General features: G+C 47.2%; 1 protein-coding gene across 1 annotated transcript in view; it reads right to left on the bottom strand.

Moving 5' to 3' along the window:
- Positions 1–16,272, bottom strand: part of LIMD1 (LIM domain containing 1) — a 32,942-nt gene extending 16,670 nt beyond the window's left edge. The window contains exons 1-2 of the mRNA XM_009086395.4: positions 14,961–16,272; positions 5,377–5,478 (exon numbers count right to left, since the gene is read on the bottom strand). Of these exons, the coding sequence (XP_009084643.1) occupies positions 5,377–5,478; positions 14,961–16,113 (1,255 nt within the window). The 5' untranslated portion in view covers positions 16,114–16,272. The remainder of the gene's footprint in view (positions 1–5,376; positions 5,479–14,960) is intronic.
- Between the last annotated feature and the right edge of the window lie 1,045 nt (positions 16,273–17,317).

Genomic DNA, 17,317 nt, shown 5'->3' with positions numbered 1-17,317 from the left:
TAGCAATTTATTCCACAAATGATTTTAACCTTTTTTTCCTCCTCACATTGTCCTAATAATTTCAGACTTTCAGCCAGCACTAAAACACATGCAATTGACTGAAACCACTATTACACTGGTAAATCCCTGACTGCATCCATCCCTTTGTAGAGCTGAACATTTGCACCTTTCCATCAAGGATATCTACTGAGGACACCTGATCCATGCCAAAGCCCCTCTAGTTCAGGCCTCATATCACTACTGCCCTGAAATCTGGCCAGGAGAAGAACAAGTACTGTCACCTTACTGTAAAAGCTACCCTGACTTTTCTCATCCATAGCAAGCACTTCTTGTGACAAACTACGGGATTTTTCACCAATGAGCTGAGACTGAAGACAAAAAGTCAGCAAGAACATAACAGCCATTTAGACTGAAGCAGAAAAATGTACTGATGAACTGCTTGTCCTCTAAACTGTAAATCCAAGCACACCTGAATATCTTCTGATATGATTTTTGCTAAAAAATTATATTGTTTACTATGAAGACTCTGGCATGATAATTTTACTGAAGGGATGCTGAGGGTAGATCACTGGCAATGCTTTGCACTCTCCACTCTGAAGATTTGCACTTTCTCAAGCGAGTTGATCGGTGTGGTGGGTTTTAATCCAATTACAGGCACCAAGTTCTGCCTCCTCTAGAAGAGACGGCAGTTTCTGCAACTGAAAATAACCATACACATACACGTGGCCGAGGAGAAATCCACTTGGCAAGGCTTACTGTCCTGCTGTCTGGGATTAAGTGACATGGGCAGAAAAAGGGGACTTTCTGCTTGTAAAGTTATTTAAATGTGCCAATAAAAACCATGGCCTTCTTTTTCTAGGAGTTACATACCAATACAGGACATGTTTATTCCACATAATTAGCCCAAAGACACCAAGAGCTGTGTTGCTCTAAGCAGCCATGTTTCATAATCACTGCAGCAAGACTAATTAGCCCAAGCAGAGGGTTATGCTTGCAGAAAACACTGCTTTGATAGCTTAGCTACCTAGTTTAGTAAATGACCCTTGATACCTCTACATGTAACTATGTTGTGAAATATTAAATATAAAATATATACAGTCAGAGGGGGGCAAGAGGCAGCCAGCTTGTGTGATTTCAGAGTCTGTCACTGGAACAGCAGCCTATTAACCCCTGCACTGACATCAATATTAATCTGAGCTTGCAAAAATAGAAAAGAAAAATCAAGTAATGAAGTGATGTAGACATGTCAAAGACTGAATTCTGTAATCGAGTAAGGGCTTCCAGCCATTTTTTTCTGTAATCCATGCAACCATTTTCTGTAATCTGTGCAAAGCTTCCAACTCTTTGCAGTAAGGAGTCAAAATCTGGTCCTCACTTTGGCCCTTGTGTTGTAGTTCAACATCAAACACTCCTTCAAATCACCTTGCAATCAGTTCTTTCTTTCTTTCTGACTTCCTTCCTTGCCTACTGATTTCCTTCCCAGCCATCTACAACATTTCCCTTGCACTTTTTTAGCTTTCAGATTTCCTCTTGAGGAGCAAGTGGTTCAAGTGCAAGACTCTTCTGCTCTGAACTACATTTCCAGCAGAGCAAAAAGGTCTGTTTTCCAGGCAACCTGTGGCATTTGGATATAAGCCTGGCTGAATCCAAGAGAAAATACTAAAACTTAACACAGAGGGTTAGAGTGATACAGCCAAGCTAAAAGTGTATCATTTATAAGGTCTCTTTACTGCCTAAATTGTAAATATCAACATCTGGAGACACATATTTTTTATACTTCTGAGGAGGTATAAATTAGTGATTTAATTTAAATGGTTAATGTGTAACAAACCATTTGATAGCCACAACTTTTTGTCCAACAAGCTGCAAAAAAAAACCCCGAACCCCAAGGCAGAAACAGACACCTTGAGATTGCAGGAAACAGTTCAAGGCATTTGGAAGCCTTTTTTTTTTTTTTAACCTACTTTCATAGCCCTCCTGTAAAGCAAATATCATTTATTACTAATCTTGCAGAAAGAGCCAGAAGTATTTTTCCTCTCCCTCTCTGCAAAAGACTGCCTTGTTTGTACCTCTGCCCTGTAACAAACAAGAAGATAAACGAGACATTTATGCCAAAGTAATAATTCTAAATCTGTTGTTTTGACCTCTAAGCCAAATTTTCTGCATTACATGCCACTGGCTCAGATAAGACAGTACATTTTTTTCCTGCCAACTGAACCCTGTAGTGTATGCACAGCCCTGTTCAACAAACTGCTCTATCATTTATCTCTGAACAAATGTGTATTGGGAAGCTGAGGGTGAAGGAAATTTGGCACTATATGGGGTATCACCCCCCCCCCCACCTGACCCCTTGCTTCTTATACCCTCTTGATTTTCTGTGTTGGGAAAACCAATGCACATTTGGACACAAATCCAGCTAGGAGCAAAATTAGAAATCCTTGCTCAAATGAAAACAGCGGGACAGTGGTTATAAATATCTGGAGGACAATATGCTTTACGTTAATAGGTAATTTTGTATATTTTATTTATTGGAGTGGGGAATATTCAGTGTTCCACCAGAGAAGAAATTTTAGGATTGAAATCAGGAGCAACCTTGACTTCTCAAAGTCAAGTTTGTACTGGATGGTGTCCAAGATGAACTCCACTTGACCTTAAAAGCACTACTTACTTTTCAATTAGAAACCAGAGTTTCCACACAGGCTGCTCAGGATGTGCTTTGCAACTAGAAAGACAACACCAAATAAGTATTTATTTTTCTGGCAGACAAAAATGGCCTCATCACATTTCCTGCAGTGACACAGGTGACAGAAAGCCTGCAGGAGGGCTTGTGTCCTCTCTGAATGAATGACAGAGTGTGTGCCCTTTGTCCTCACAGCAACTGATGGTCTTTGGGGCTGGGATTCCTCTCGAGTAGGTTTCCTCCCTGAGTGCAGGGCAGGATGTCCTGTACCTCCCCAGGCAGCCACAATGCAGAGGTTTGATGAAGCAGAAAGTCAGCAGGTAAGGCCACAAAGCCCCAGAGCAAGCGAGCAGGGGCAATGCAGGAAACCACCCCCTGCACTGAAGGGTTTCTTGCAAACCTTGCTGCTTGTAGAGGTCTGTGCACATGAGGGAAAACACCCTCCACTGTGGGGGCCTCCCTCTTGCACCACTCTTTTTGAAATGCTGGGAATCCCATGCCACCACACACCTTCCCCTCCATTCATCCATGCCATCCTGCCAGCTGCCACTGCCTCAGTTTCCATTTCAGTATGGCCACTGCCACAATGGGAAGGGCTTCATCTTTCATGACTACTCTCCTAAATATAACAAGCTGAATTAGACTCTCACTTATATGCCTATGACTTGCATTCTCCTTTTCTATCTTGTTTTGAATACAGTCTTTTCTATGTAGGGAAATATCATTATTGCTCCCACATCCCTTTCTTTCCCCGCCTCCCCATAATTTTCACTAGCCTTGTTTTTTAATTTTACTTTCAGTTTGAAACCCTTTGCCCCAGCACATCTACTTAGCACATTTCTCAGTTACAGCCTGGGTAAGAGAGAAAATGGGCTTCACTTTGCTAAACTTGGCTTCTTTCCATCCTTTTAAGTCTCACCTGACATCCACACCTTTTCATCTTGCACTGGAAATGTTTGGAAAGGGTTGACTTTTAAAATAAGCAGCAAATAGCTATTCTTTCAACCCTCACCAACCCACCTCATTAGAAATGGGATTAAGTTAATTTTTAACCAAACACAGACAAACAAACAGATGTAACCACGGATACTTCTGCAACCACAACTACTTTTCTAGCACTGGTCTCCAAATAAAGATTGTATAATTCATTTTAAAAGGAGGATCAAAAGTGTTTCTTTCTAAAGCACCAGTTGCATGGTAGTAATTTTAGAAATTTAAGACAGCTCAAACCTGCTGCTGGATTATTTTTAACAGAAGCTTTGGGCGCAAGGGCAGTTCAGAGACTGCCTCGCCCTAGAGGGTGAGAGGTAACTGAAGCAAATCCTTGGCGGCAGCCAGGAAACTTCTCCATGGGAGAAGATAAAGTAATTTCAAATTAATGTATAAGAAAGGACAGAAGAGTGAGCAGCTGACTTCTGAGCCTCTAGGAAACTGCCATTACATGCAAAAACCACTTTCTCTTTTCAGTTTTCCTATTTTCGGTCAGATGATGGTGAAATACTCTACTAAAAACATAGGTGAGGCAGGGCAGCTGGTGTAGGACAGCTGGGAAATGGGCATAGTTCAAGGCTCAGCTATTATTAAAAAGCATACACATCTTTCTATATTTATTCCAACTTTACAGCTCCAAATAAAACACATGCAGTCCTGATGAGTTTATAACTCTAAATACAACTCAGGAGGAAAAACCCTCACTCTCATCTGGGAAAACCAAACTCATATATACAAAAGCAGCAGAAGATTATTATTTTTTCTGCCACCACATATACAACTACAGTTCTAAAAATATGCTACTACTGCTGGAGTTAAACACAACAAAACAGAAAAACCACTGTCTTACAAACACAGCCACAGTTTAAAATCAAGTGGCCAGTTCTTCATTCCAGCTCCATCACAGACCTCCTGGAAAAGCTGCTCAGGAGGGTCTATACATTGTTGTATACCCCAGCAAACTCCAGATGTGGGTCTGACAAAGTGACCCACAGGGAGCTCAGCAGGGCCAGCTGAACTATTAACTCTGCTTCTTGTGGTGATTTCATAGGGCCCCATCAGCACTGCTTCCAGCCCGACACCTCTGCAGAGTAACCAGTTCCCTCCCTGGAAAAATCATAAACCAAGCTGGCAGAGACATGCCCCTTATCTCAGGGCATGGCTGCATTTCCCTGGAGAAAGAGAAAGCAAGATGTGTATCCTGGGACATTCATGCACTTACATGCTTTAACTGGAGGTATTTCAGAGGTGCAAAATGATTTTAGCAAGTAGAAGATAATGCACACAGAGAAAACGCTGCCAGTGGATGGATTTACCCTGCAGCAGCTCCATCTGAAAAGTAAAGCCTGCTGAGACAAAAAACTTGCCAGCTAAGGCATATTCGCTGCCACTTTGAAAAAATACTCTTGTAAGAAAATGTGGCTATAACAGAGAGGCAGAGGAATGAAAACAATCATCCCCCATACCAGAAGGCAGAAGCCTGGCACAATCCAAAATATCATTTCTACATTCCTTGCAACAGTCCATTCAAAACAAACAACAAGCAGCACCACCACCTCCAAGTCATGGAGCTGCAGCAGAATACAGCTGGGAGATAGTTTAATAACTGCTTTATTTTCTCCTCCCTTTACACCAGAAAAATGTTAAGCCTGAAGAGTTTGCTGCAGGGTCTGGCACCAGGATCAGACCAGGCCAGGGATACTCACTGCAGGCTCCACAGGTGAAGCAGCTGTCATGGTAGAGGTTGCCCATGGCTTGGCAAGCTTGGTTTGCCCCATAAACGCCCTTGCTGCACTTCACGCAGGTACCTGGGGGAGAGAAGAGAGGTCATAAGTGGGATCCAACAGGGTGGCTGGGGACACTGGCTGGGTGGCAACACATTTAGCTCATCATGGTGGCTGAACAGCTTAGGACCATGTGGTTCACTGAAGCCACAACATGTAGGTGACAGCATGGTCACCTGCTCTGAGACATGCTGTTAACAGGAGTCATGACAGTCATCAAACCTCCACAGTGAAAGACTTTCACAAAAAAATACACTGCACAACAACAGTCCTGTCCAGGTACAGTGACATCTCCTTCCTTCTCCCATCCTTCCTGACAACCTTTATATACATCAAACCTGCTTAAGGACCCTCACAAACGCAGTGAGTATCATCAGTAAGTGGTGCTCAGAGCTCTTCATAGACAATAGCTTCTGGCAATTATTGTATAAGATACGCTTGTTGGTCAAAACTGATGTGAGGAAAACACAGCTCTTCACTTACCTCCTTTAAATCATCCATTCCAGACCCCAGTTGTGCCTGCTGAAGGCCCTAATGATTCCTCAACAAAACAGAGATAGACCACCTGACACCTACCTCTCTTAACAAAGAAATGGGACATCAAGCCAGTTTTACTTACTTCAAGCACTACCCAGTGACTGTGACAGGCTGTTTTTAAAGCAGCACCACCCTTTAACTACCTCTGAGAAACTTGTATCTCTGTTTAAGCAAAGAGAATAATAAGGGGCAGTGTGAAGGAAAAAGAGTGTTTCTGTCTCTGGTCTGTAGTGACTCTGATGTGACTTCACCTTGCACCATGACCCAGACCTATTAATCCTGTCTCTTAAAATCCCTGGGACTGTGAGTCACACATCACTCCTACTGGCCCAGGAGGAGGAATGGCATCATCTTGCTGGAGATCCTTAGTTATGCTAAGGACGGTAAACAAAATTTCAGTTCTTTTGGGGCATTGAAAGTTACAGAGTAATTGAAAAAGTCTGGAGAAAGTTAGGAAGAAGTCCATTGAGCTTACAACAGTGCTGAAAAGTAACTCAATTCTGGCAGCACCAAGCTTGCACTGCCAGGGTGAGTAACAATTTCTTTCTGCAGCCAATAGCCCTGGTGGTTAGTTTCCACACTAGAGGGATAAAACCACTCAGGAGTCCTTTGCAGTAGCACACACATGGCTGCTGAAAAGCAGATACTTGATTTTACCAGGTTTTTGCAGAGCAGACCTGGCTCTCTATGCTGCAGCTGCCTGCGTGCATTCAACCAGCACGCTGAAAGTCCTAGTGCTGCGCCAAGCCCCACTGCACTCAGAGCCAGAGTCCACACTGACACAAACCTGCAGAGAAGGCTGCAAAGAATAATTACTTACTCTGTTTTGTCCAAATGCTACACGAACTGAAATGCTCACTTGGCTGCGGGCCCATCCCAGCACTCAGGCTGGCACCAAGCGAGCAAAACTTTCTGGTTCTTTTTGAACTGAGCAGGTTTATCTCATTTATTGAAAGAAACACTTAAAGAAAGATAAATCGTACAGGCATTAGAAAAAGGATAAAAAAAAAAAAAAGTCAAGGCAAAGATAAGAAAAAATTGGCTTTTCAAATGGATGTGCTCTCCCAGGAATGCACACATTCAGCAGCAGCCTGAATTTCTGTGCGATGATCTGACACAAGAACTAACGACTCAAAATTCCCTCTTGAGTACAGCAATGCCAAGCAGAAAGTTTAGAGAGCAGAAAACCTGCCAATTTTCCATGACACCCACCAAGCTTTCCACAGAGCCAACGTATTTATTGCACTGCAAGTGCTGCATTTTCCCCTTCCCCCTGCCAATGAATGGCTGCTCCAGAAAATCTCACCAGCATGCTCCGATTTCCTCCTTTCCACAAAGCAGCCGGGTGACACTGACTGTGGATGAGCAGCAAGAAGAAGCAGGAGGCAGAAGGCACAGCAGCTGAGTGCAGGCACAATGCCCAGTAAAGATGCTGGCAGGCATAAGCCACTATTAAGTAGGCTAAAGCAAACCCTATGGAGGGCAGAAATTGCCTCTGCCATCTTCTGTCTATCCCATTACGCTTCATAGCACAGGCACTGCCCCTCTTGCTTCCCAACAGGACAGATCCTGCAGGAGCTGTCAAGGCTCTTGCATCTGTACCAAAAAAAATCCTTCCACCCTTCAAACTTCCCAACCACCCTTCCACCTTCCTTTCAGTCCATACTCCATTTCACCCCCTGATTAACCCTTTCACCCACTTTTTTTGATATTTATGCCCCTAAAAATGAAAAATAAAGTAATGGAGTGAAAGGGCTTTTAAAATATATTGACAAAGTTTTTTGTAAAAACTGTAATATGCTAAATTACTCAACTATGTCATAACCAGACATGCTATAAATATTCATACATATCCTGTGCCAAGGCTGACAATTGAAAAATGGCATTATGGCACATCTGAATCTAGTTTATGTTCTTACAGGTATCTGCTAAATCTTACTTGAAAGCCTATTACATCTCAGTAGCAAGTGAAATTACTCTCTAAATAAGTCTTTGCTCTTTCCAGACATAATATTCTGAAGTATTTTAACCAACATACTTGAACCTTCATCTCTGACACTCAGCACACCTGGCCTGAAAGAGGGGGGATGGGGGAAAGTGATTTTTATTGATTTTTCCTTTCCACCTTTTTTTTTCCCCATTCACTCCCTGCTGTCACAATGATCCTGATCCTTTGGCTTAGGCTAAGCAAGGAAAAAGCAAGGAAAAAGCTGCTGCAGACGGCAGCCAGTCACTGAGCACGGCAGCGTGTGTGCAAAGCCAGCGTAACCGGGGCCACCTCCATCCCCATCCTGCTGCAGAACGGGCTCCACGCCCTGCTCCACACCAGCTCCGACGGCTATTTCCCGAAACAGTGCTGACTGTGCTTGCTGCTGGTGTTAAAATGTCAGCAGCATCACTCCAGCCTCACATGCCACTGACACTAGTCAGCAGTTCTGGGTAATTTTCTTGGCATAGAGTGGCTTTTAGCAAAAACTTTTGTCCTCAGCGTGAAGCAGCAGCCACAGTTCAGCAAGATCCCCGATTCCGGCGCTCAGTAACTTTGCTGCTCCTAACAAGCGTTTATGCAAGCACCAATCCCAGCAGACATCCCCTCCGAAATTACGGTTTTTAACCTTAGACAATGTTATTAAGAAGAAATGACAGGTTTCCCTTTACCACCAGGATGACAAACCACACATGCACAGCACCACTAAATTCATGCCTGAGTGCACAGGCAGAATGGCAGCCAGACTTGGGAAGGAAAAGGGATGGAAATTGCTGATTTTGGTTCAATTTCTGCCGGCAGGGCAGCCGTCCCTGGACAACAAAGAAATCTCTGTTCCCTTTCGCATCACGCAGCAAGCAACCGCCCGCGCTACAGCTGAGAGTCTGAACAAAGGGACCTTTGGAACAGAGCTGGGACCGAAAACATGCCCTGTAAGCCACTTCCCAGCACTTGCCACACTCCATCTCAGCACTGCAGACCAGGAGGGCTCTCACCAGGATCAGCCTTGGCTCACATGATCCTAGAGGCTGGACAAAGACCTCAAGGGCTGTGAGAAATGAAAGCGACCCCGATGCTCAAATGTCACTCCCAACCTCAAAATTCAACAAGTCCATTTCCATTTACCACCCAACTCAAAGCCCCTGGAGACATTTTTTTCTTCCAAGTGTTGCTATTTCACACTCACCAGAAAGAGTTTAGTTACTAACTGTATCCCACTCACTAAAAATTCAACACAAGCCATGCTGAACAGCAGCGTTTTCTGGGACTAAGACTTATTTCCACATTTCAGACAACATCAATCTACAGACCAAGACCACAGTTCTTCCAACAGCATCCCTCTTCTTTTCAGCAGCCTTCATCTCTACCTTCACCTCCCTTCTCAGCAACACACAGCACAGCCAAGCTTTCCTACACATGCTCCTGGCTGGGCTTACTAATATTGTCACTTCACTTTGAAGGGCCTAATGTGACAGCGCTTCAGAGGTGAGATTTCTTTGCCATGCCAATTTAGTCCCAGGTAAGAGGAATGCAGGGGCAGGATGATTCCGGTGGTGTGGGTCTGCTCATCTGCTAATCCAGAAACAGCAAGTCTGTCCTACTCCTTCCACATACTCTGTACATTTCTACCATCAGATTGACTCTTCTCCATCAGATGTAACTGGTTTTTGCCCCCTATTTACAGGAGGCTGGATTTATGCTGAAGAACCCCCAGATGAACTTAGAAGAACCACTCCCCACAGAGACTTTGCACCTCTGGTAACATCATTCCCATCTGTCCACACATGCACACAGTAGATCATGATGCCTCTTGGCTGAAGTTGTACCTTCACAAGGGTCCACCCCATCAGAATTCTGCTTGACACTCACTCTGACAGGGAGGACCCTGTGCAGATGCAGCTGCCATATCTCCAACCCACCCATTTATCCCAGGAGAACCAAGCCCTCCATTTGCACACACGTGTTTCAAAGACTGTCTGCTGAGAAAAGTCTTCACCCTGTCATACACAATGTGACGCTCAGTTCTCCTGGTTTTACTTTAGAATTTCTCTGGAACTTGAACCCACCCACCTTCCTATGGCTCACCTTTAACCAAGTAATTCCTACATCAAACTCTAAATTATACAGATTGCATGCCTTGCTATGCTGCTTATCCATTACTGAGCAGTAACTCTTGCTGGAGAGGTGATTTCAAGGAGATTTGGAGGCCCGGGTGAGACTGAGTCCCTGGAAAACCTGGCAGATTGGTTCTATTCATCACAGAGTGACTGGGTTGTCTGTACAAAAATGGACAAGTACTCCCTGCCCAGAGAACCACAGAGTTGGTAAACACAAGTTTTCTGTTCCCTTTTTCAGGCCACAATCTTGACCCCCGACCTTGCTGCAGACCTTCACGTACACACTGCCAGTGAAGGACGAAAATGCCATCAAACTCACGTCAGTGACATTTTAAGTACCTTATAGTGACATCAGAGATTATGATAACTCCCATGCCACATGAATGAAGCTTCTTATTTCTTTCAGTCCCACTCTTACTGTATTCTGCCTGAAACACTGATTGCTCCTCTGCCTCAACTCTTTGCTTTTTCTTTGCTTTCGGTAGATTTTTCCTTAGCTTGTAAACCCAGCTGAGCTCCCAAGAGGAAGGGAGGAGAAGCACATACTGTGGTAATCTTGAAGAGCCATATTCCAGGCCAATACTTATTTGCTTGGTTTCTTGCAATGAGATAAGCTTTGCAATCTGTACACACCCACTACTCCAAGTGATCCTTCTAGCTTTCCTTCTTCTACCAGGACCTGTCTCTCCCTGTCTCCCCGTCCTCTCTGCTGCAGGCAGGTGTCTCCTTTCAACTTTGGTACTCTCCCAAGAGAAGGCAGTAAAGGATGCCTCTGCTTATTCCCAGTGGAAATGGCACTGTCATCATCACCCACAGAGAATACAGACTCAGAAGAATTTTCATTTTAATCAGAAATTCTCCTCGTGTCAGCCCTGAGATTACCTTTGCTGCACACAAAGTGTCCTGGTGCCCCAGCATCAGCAGGGTTCAGTAGAGTGCCTGGGTGAGTACAGCCCCAAAGTTAAATTGTGGTTCCAGCAGTGGTGAAACACTAATTTCACAGTGCACTACACTGCCAAAGAGCACTGCTGGCCTTTGAGCTGTTCACACCCATTCAAAGGTGCTGGGCTCCCAGGTCTCCACAGGGCTCAGCGACTCACCTACTGCTCTGCTTATGCCAAGGGGAAAAAAAATCTACACACTGTGCTAGGATATATTCTCTGCCTGACTGCTGGGAAGCATCCCAACTTTTAACTGCAAAACAAGATGCCCAGGGCCCTCCTAAATCACCCACAGCTCATAAGCTCTGCTGTAAATAACAAGGAAGCCAGGATACAACACTTAACAAATATTTATAAGACGAAAACCATTCATAAAAATGGTTTTATAAAAAGCTCTTGGTAAGAGTGTAGATAATCCTCATCAGATGGAGATTCCCATCTAGTTGTATGAAAAAAGCACTGGTAAAAATGTGATGCTACATGTTACACCTCTAGAAGCACCCATCTGTGCCTGCAGACCAAGGCACTGCATGCTAAAACAAATAGTCAAACCTCCCTGAAGACCCCAGCACACTTCAGCCAAGCCCCTCCTCTACCAAGTCACTCCCAAGCAGTGCAGGCAGGTGCTTGGTTTGGTTGTGCATCTGTCTCAACTGAAAACTCATCAGGCACCTTCAGTCTTTAGGATGGTGTCACTTCACCTAACCCTAAACATCTGGGTGGTGCTACCTAAGGATTTGCAACTCCTCTGATCACTCCTATTTAATCTTCTGTCACCAAGAGGAGATGAAGGCTGATGCACCCAAAGGAACTCTATGGGAAATCAGTGGGATCTGGACACCTCACTCCTAAATGTTCTCTGGAAATAATACACCAAAACCTAAATACATCCTAAGCTGGCTTCCAGCGACACCTCCCAGGGACATGGAGGCCCTTCTCTGCTGCATGAGAACCACTTTCTCTCCTGGGAATTAGTTTCCCTAGAGAGCAACCAGTTGCTCTCTGAGCAACTGCAGCTTTTCCTTCCCCAAGCAAAAGACCTGGGTGATACCTGAGACTCTCTATGTCCTCCTTGACAGCCCACATAAATCAAATCACCACTTCAAAAGCCCTCTTGGAGAACTGAAATTCCTCCAGAGACATGTGCAGCCCATGCAGCTCACACGTAGGTCATTACCTCCAAAAAAACAAAAGGAAAAAAACCCAGAGCAAATTCTTGGCTTTGTGTATTTCTTTCTTTTCACTTGTTATACCTGCTCTGAGCAAACAAAAGCATTTTACACAGCAAGTGGGTGCTGACAGATAATCAGACTGCTGCTCCTCAGCACAGCATCCTACCTGTATTTTACCTAGTCCCTGGCTTATCCTTTATGAGGCATTCACTTACAAGCACACATTTTCACATAGTGAAGAAGAAAGCAGCTCCTTTACTGTGATCAGAATTAATTATTCTTTATAAACATCTGGTCCTGACTGAGACTGAAGGACAGAATGTTAACTTGACAGACAGACCCATCTTCAAAAACATCCTCTTGTTACAAAAGCAGCACACAAAATTAGGAGAACTGAAAATATTCTTTATAAAATACTTTGGCCATTTGTACTTTAGTCCTGGTTTCATTTCCTGGCTCTGATGAACTTCAAAACTGCTGCAACAGACTTCCCTTCACTGGGGAAGAAATCTGCAACCAAACAAACTATTGATCCTTTTTATCACTATTGCATAAAAGTGTTTATTTTACATCCTAAAGTTTGGTAGCTTGAGAGTAGGGCATAGCAAAAAATAGTTGAGAAGGCCAGCTGTGTCATTTGTTCCTTCAGAGGAAGTAAGGTAACTGTGCAAAAAATGAAAATAAAAGTGAGAAAGGGAGGGGGAGGAGGAGGCCCAGAATTGAAATACCTCGACATTTGCTCCTTCCTGTTCCTTGATCCTCAGCAGGGCAGATCTGGTGAACCTTTGTCTGCTGAACTGAGGCTCCACAAAACTTTACTTTTCCCTCTGCCAATAATAATTTCTTTTTTTTCCTCTCACTCTCCTCTTTCCCATATTTCTCAGACATCACATCCTGGTGCAAAATCTCCACTCAGGAGGATGTCAGAACACCTCACCGTCTCCTCCCTCCCTAGGGCTCACTCAGCCACCTGACCAGCCGGGCTCTCCATGCTGCCAAAAATGCTCCTGCTTCACTATAAATCTCCCATGGGACAAAAGCCTCATCCTGTCTGGCATCCTTATTTTGTGACAAAAATGTAAAAGTAATCTAGCCATTAACTGGGTCCCTCTGTCTCCTAAGCCCATTCCCAGGCACACTTTGGATGAGGTATGATCCAGCCAGTTCACATACACCACGAGGAGCAGACACAGCAGGGTCAGTTGGAGAAACCCCTGACACCTTTCCAGCGGAGCTGAATGTCACCTCCAGAAAAACATTCCCATTTTCGAGCACCATCTCCCAGGAGCCTGCTGTCCCAACCCCATCTCCATTATCATCAGCTCATTGTCACGGCATTCAGACCCCCCCAAGGAGGCTCCCTGTGCTCATTCAAACCGCGCGCTTCCTGCACCAGACGGAAAGTGCCAAAACTTGTTTCCAGGTCAAAACACTGGGAGCAGAGCAGCTGAACACATCACTTTTCTGTGACAGGATAAAAAATGCCCCTGCCCTGCCACAGGGCTTAATCCAGTCTCGGATACCAAGATAAACAACCCCGGCACAGACCTCGGCGGGCAAGTCCCCCTGCCTGCTGCCAAGAAACACATTTAGTTATGCAATCTGCAGCTGAGCGCTCGGTGGTCCCCCCAAAGCTCAGTGTGAAGCTCTTGTGTGGCTCAGAGCACCACTGAGCCACCCACCGACCCCTCCACACAAGACCCTCTGCAACAGCAACTGTGCAAACTGAGATGCAAACCCTTCTTCAGCACCAGGTTGAAGAGTTTAATCTGTCCGTGTTCTAATTCTGTGACTGCAAGTCTAAAATCATGAGGAAAATCCATACACCTGCCCTGCTCCCATCGTTTCTTAAGTTAACCATGGAGTTTCCAGCCTTCCCAGCAACTAACTCTGGGTTTCCCTCTCCCAAAAGCTGAGCTACCTTATCTGCTGTTAAATTGTGAAGTGGCACAGCAGGGAGCGGAAACACGCAATTTGACCCTGACCTCCTGCCATCCTGGGATAGCAAATCAATTTAATCCAGAAGGACATTCAATACTCTCACGGGGAGTCCTCACATGTAAGTGGTTCCTTTCCACTGCCAAGTGCCAGTGATAACCTCTGGTGGTGGTCTGGACTCGTCACAGACCCCAGATTAAGGGAAGAAGGTGCCGACTGACTGCTCTCCTGCCATCTTCAGGATGCACCGATCATTTCACTGCTGATGGGAACCAGCACCTGGGGGCAGAGGAAAATCCTGGCAACTTTGGGAAACCACCGCCCTCCCCATCTCCAAGCTACTTCTCTCTTCCCTGAACCCCGCGCCCTTCTCCATGACGGCAGCCGATGCAGGCACGACTCCTCCGCAGGCTGGATGGTTGCCTTCCCACCCACACGTGGTCGGGACGCATCCTTGTAAGACACACAGAACCAGGAGCATTGTCAAGAAAAGTTAAGTGCCTCCCTGCTGGCAATGAAGGGCACTTCAAAATACGCTGTTCCAGCTTCTTCCCAGCACTACCCCCCCTCAAAGCTGCTAAACTACCTTTGCTTTAAAATTAGAGAGGTGGGATTAAAGAAAGAGGTGTCGCAGGAGGAAGAGCTTCTAATCCCTGTGATAAATAAAAGTTAAATAAAAAAAAACCCTGCTCTGGGCAACTGACGGAGCACAACCAAGGCGATGTACAGGCAAATGCAATCCCGCAGGTCTGAACCCTGCCGTGACACTTTGCAATGAGCCCTCCTCGTGCCCACGGGCGGACTGCCTCCTTACCAAAGTAATCGGCCTTTGGCCGAGCATCCATCTCCTGCTCCAGGCGCTGGGTCAGCGCCTCCAGCTTCAGCTCAGCCGCCGATGGCCCTTGCTCTGGCTGCGGAAGGAGGGTCTGGCAGGGCAGCTTCACCTTTGCTGTGCTGGAGCCATCCAGGTGCCCAGAGTCTGACCGCGGCCCGCTCACGCCCTCCGGGAAAAGCATCTGCTGGGCATTGGGAGCCACCATTCCTCGCGAGGCCAGGCGTGAGGAGTCCTGCTCAGGGTTCCCGCTGCCGCTGGCAGGCCTGTGGTTCTGACCGTGGGCCACGAAGTGACCGGCTGGGCTGGGGTACGCAGTGGCGTGCTGGTATTCCACACTGGGAGCAGCAGGTGCGGAGCCTGGCGGGAAGGACAGCGAGACACCCTGGTACCACGGCTGGCTGCCATCTCCTCCGGCTTTGGGACCGCAGGTCTCAGCGGAGCCTGAAAACCCTCGACTGGGCTGCGCTGAGGGTGCCGAGAAGGATGAGGGCCTCTGCTGTAGCGGAGGCTCCTCTGGCCCCACCGAAGGTGCCGAGGGGGTCCCGGCGTTTGAGAAGGAGGAGGACCTCTGTCCGGCTGGCATCGGGTCACGGCCCCCGACACCTCGCCTGCCCTCGCCGCCGTTCTCCTGCCCGCCGCGGCAGGGCTGGGGGTCGCCGGGGCTCCCATCCTGCTGCTCCCCGCGCCCCACGCCAAGCTGTGTGCCCCCCACTCGAGGGATCCTGCCGGGTTCCGCTTCCCAGCCCCGGCGCCCGGCCTGGCTCCCCGGGGCCTCGGCACGTGCGCCGCTCTTTCCGAAGTCCCGCTCCCCTCCCTCGCAGGGCCTCGCTCGCGGCCCCTCGGCGGCGGGGGGCGGCTTCGAACCCCGCGCCACCGGCGGGCTGGGACGGGGTGGGTGGAAGGCGGCAGCCCCTCCGTTCATCGCGGCCATCAGCATCTCCTCCTGCTGCTGCTGCTGCTGGAGGTGGATCTTGGCCATCTTGGTGGCGAACACCCGCCTGGTCTCCTCGAACTCGGGGTTGTTGCCGGCAGCTTTGTCCACCCGAAAGAGACCGTCCTTAGAGGCCTCGTACATGTTGAGGTCCTCGATGAACTTGCTGGCTTCCAGACCCAGATCGTCGTACTTGTCCATCCTGACCGGCTTAGCGGGAAGACGACCCCTGCCTTCTTCTTCTTCTTTTTCTTGTTGTTCCTCCTCCTCCTCTCCTCCTTCCCGCCGGGATCAAGGCAAAGCCGGCAGCGGCAGCCGCTCCGTCCCGCCGCGCTCCCGCCGCGCCCGTCCCCCCGAGGGCGTGGCAGCGGGCGCGGGAAGGGGGCGTGGCCAAGTTAATCACGCCCATACTATCCCCGCTGACCCCGCCTCAAGCCACGCCCACCCCGCCCAGCGCGCGCTGCTCGCCCCCGCTCCGTAGTGGGCGCGCGCGCGATCTGTCCGGAAAGGTGGCGTGCGATTCCGGAGCCGTCCCGCGGTGTCCGAACAGTCTCGGGAAGGGTTCGGGTCAGGCACTGGAGCTGGGAAGGGGGTGCGCACGGTGGTCAAAGTCACCCGGGTGATGCAAGGAAGGTGGTTTTGCCTCGTCTCCCCGCTGGGTAATATTCCTCTTTTTCACCCTGCAGCCTGGAAACCTTCCTGTAAAAGCCTTGTGAAAAATCACTGACGCCCGTCGGGGAAAAAAAAAACCCAAAAACCAGCCCTCAAAAACTCCCCCATGAAAAACTGCGAGGAAAATCTCATTCCATAACTACCGGGGCAATTAGTCTGTATAGTAGGAAATTGTATGAATTTTCTTAGTGTAGATAGACATTCTATGCTGGATAGTCTCGCTTAAGTAAACATGACTAAAGGACCCTGGATCATCACAGGAAGATGACCCCATGCCTGAAGAATAAAGGATACATCGGGATGCCCAAGATAACCTCAGCATCCCAGCCTTTTGGACACCTTTGGGAACCCCCCACCCCATTATCCAGCATCATACATGTAACTGCAGCAAGACCAACTCCAGAGACATTTTGATCAGGAAAGATGGATCATGATGTGTTAAAATTATTGTTGTTTTGGAATTCGGTAGCATATGTGTGATACATAGGGATTGGGTGAATGATGTTGTTCCCCAATGCTTAAAGGGTATAGGAGCTGTGTGTAAAACTGCATTCAGCATGCCCCAACGTGATTGGGACACTTCATGCCCACGATTAAAGGCTAACCCATGTGGATCTACGCTTTACATCCCAGCCTCCCTCCTCTGTCAGCCTGGGCCAGTTGCAAAATTTTCACGGCAAAACACAGCCTGGGGCTGCCCATAGGTTGGAGGGCTGCAGTGGGAATTCTGCTG

This window comes from Serinus canaria, chromosome 2 (assembly GCF_022539315.1).
Source record: "Serinus canaria isolate serCan28SL12 chromosome 2, serCan2020, whole genome shotgun sequence".
Lineage (NCBI taxonomy): Eukaryota > Metazoa > Chordata > Aves > Passeriformes > Fringillidae > Serinus > Serinus canaria.
This window is presented reverse-complemented; position numbering and strand designations above follow the sequence as displayed.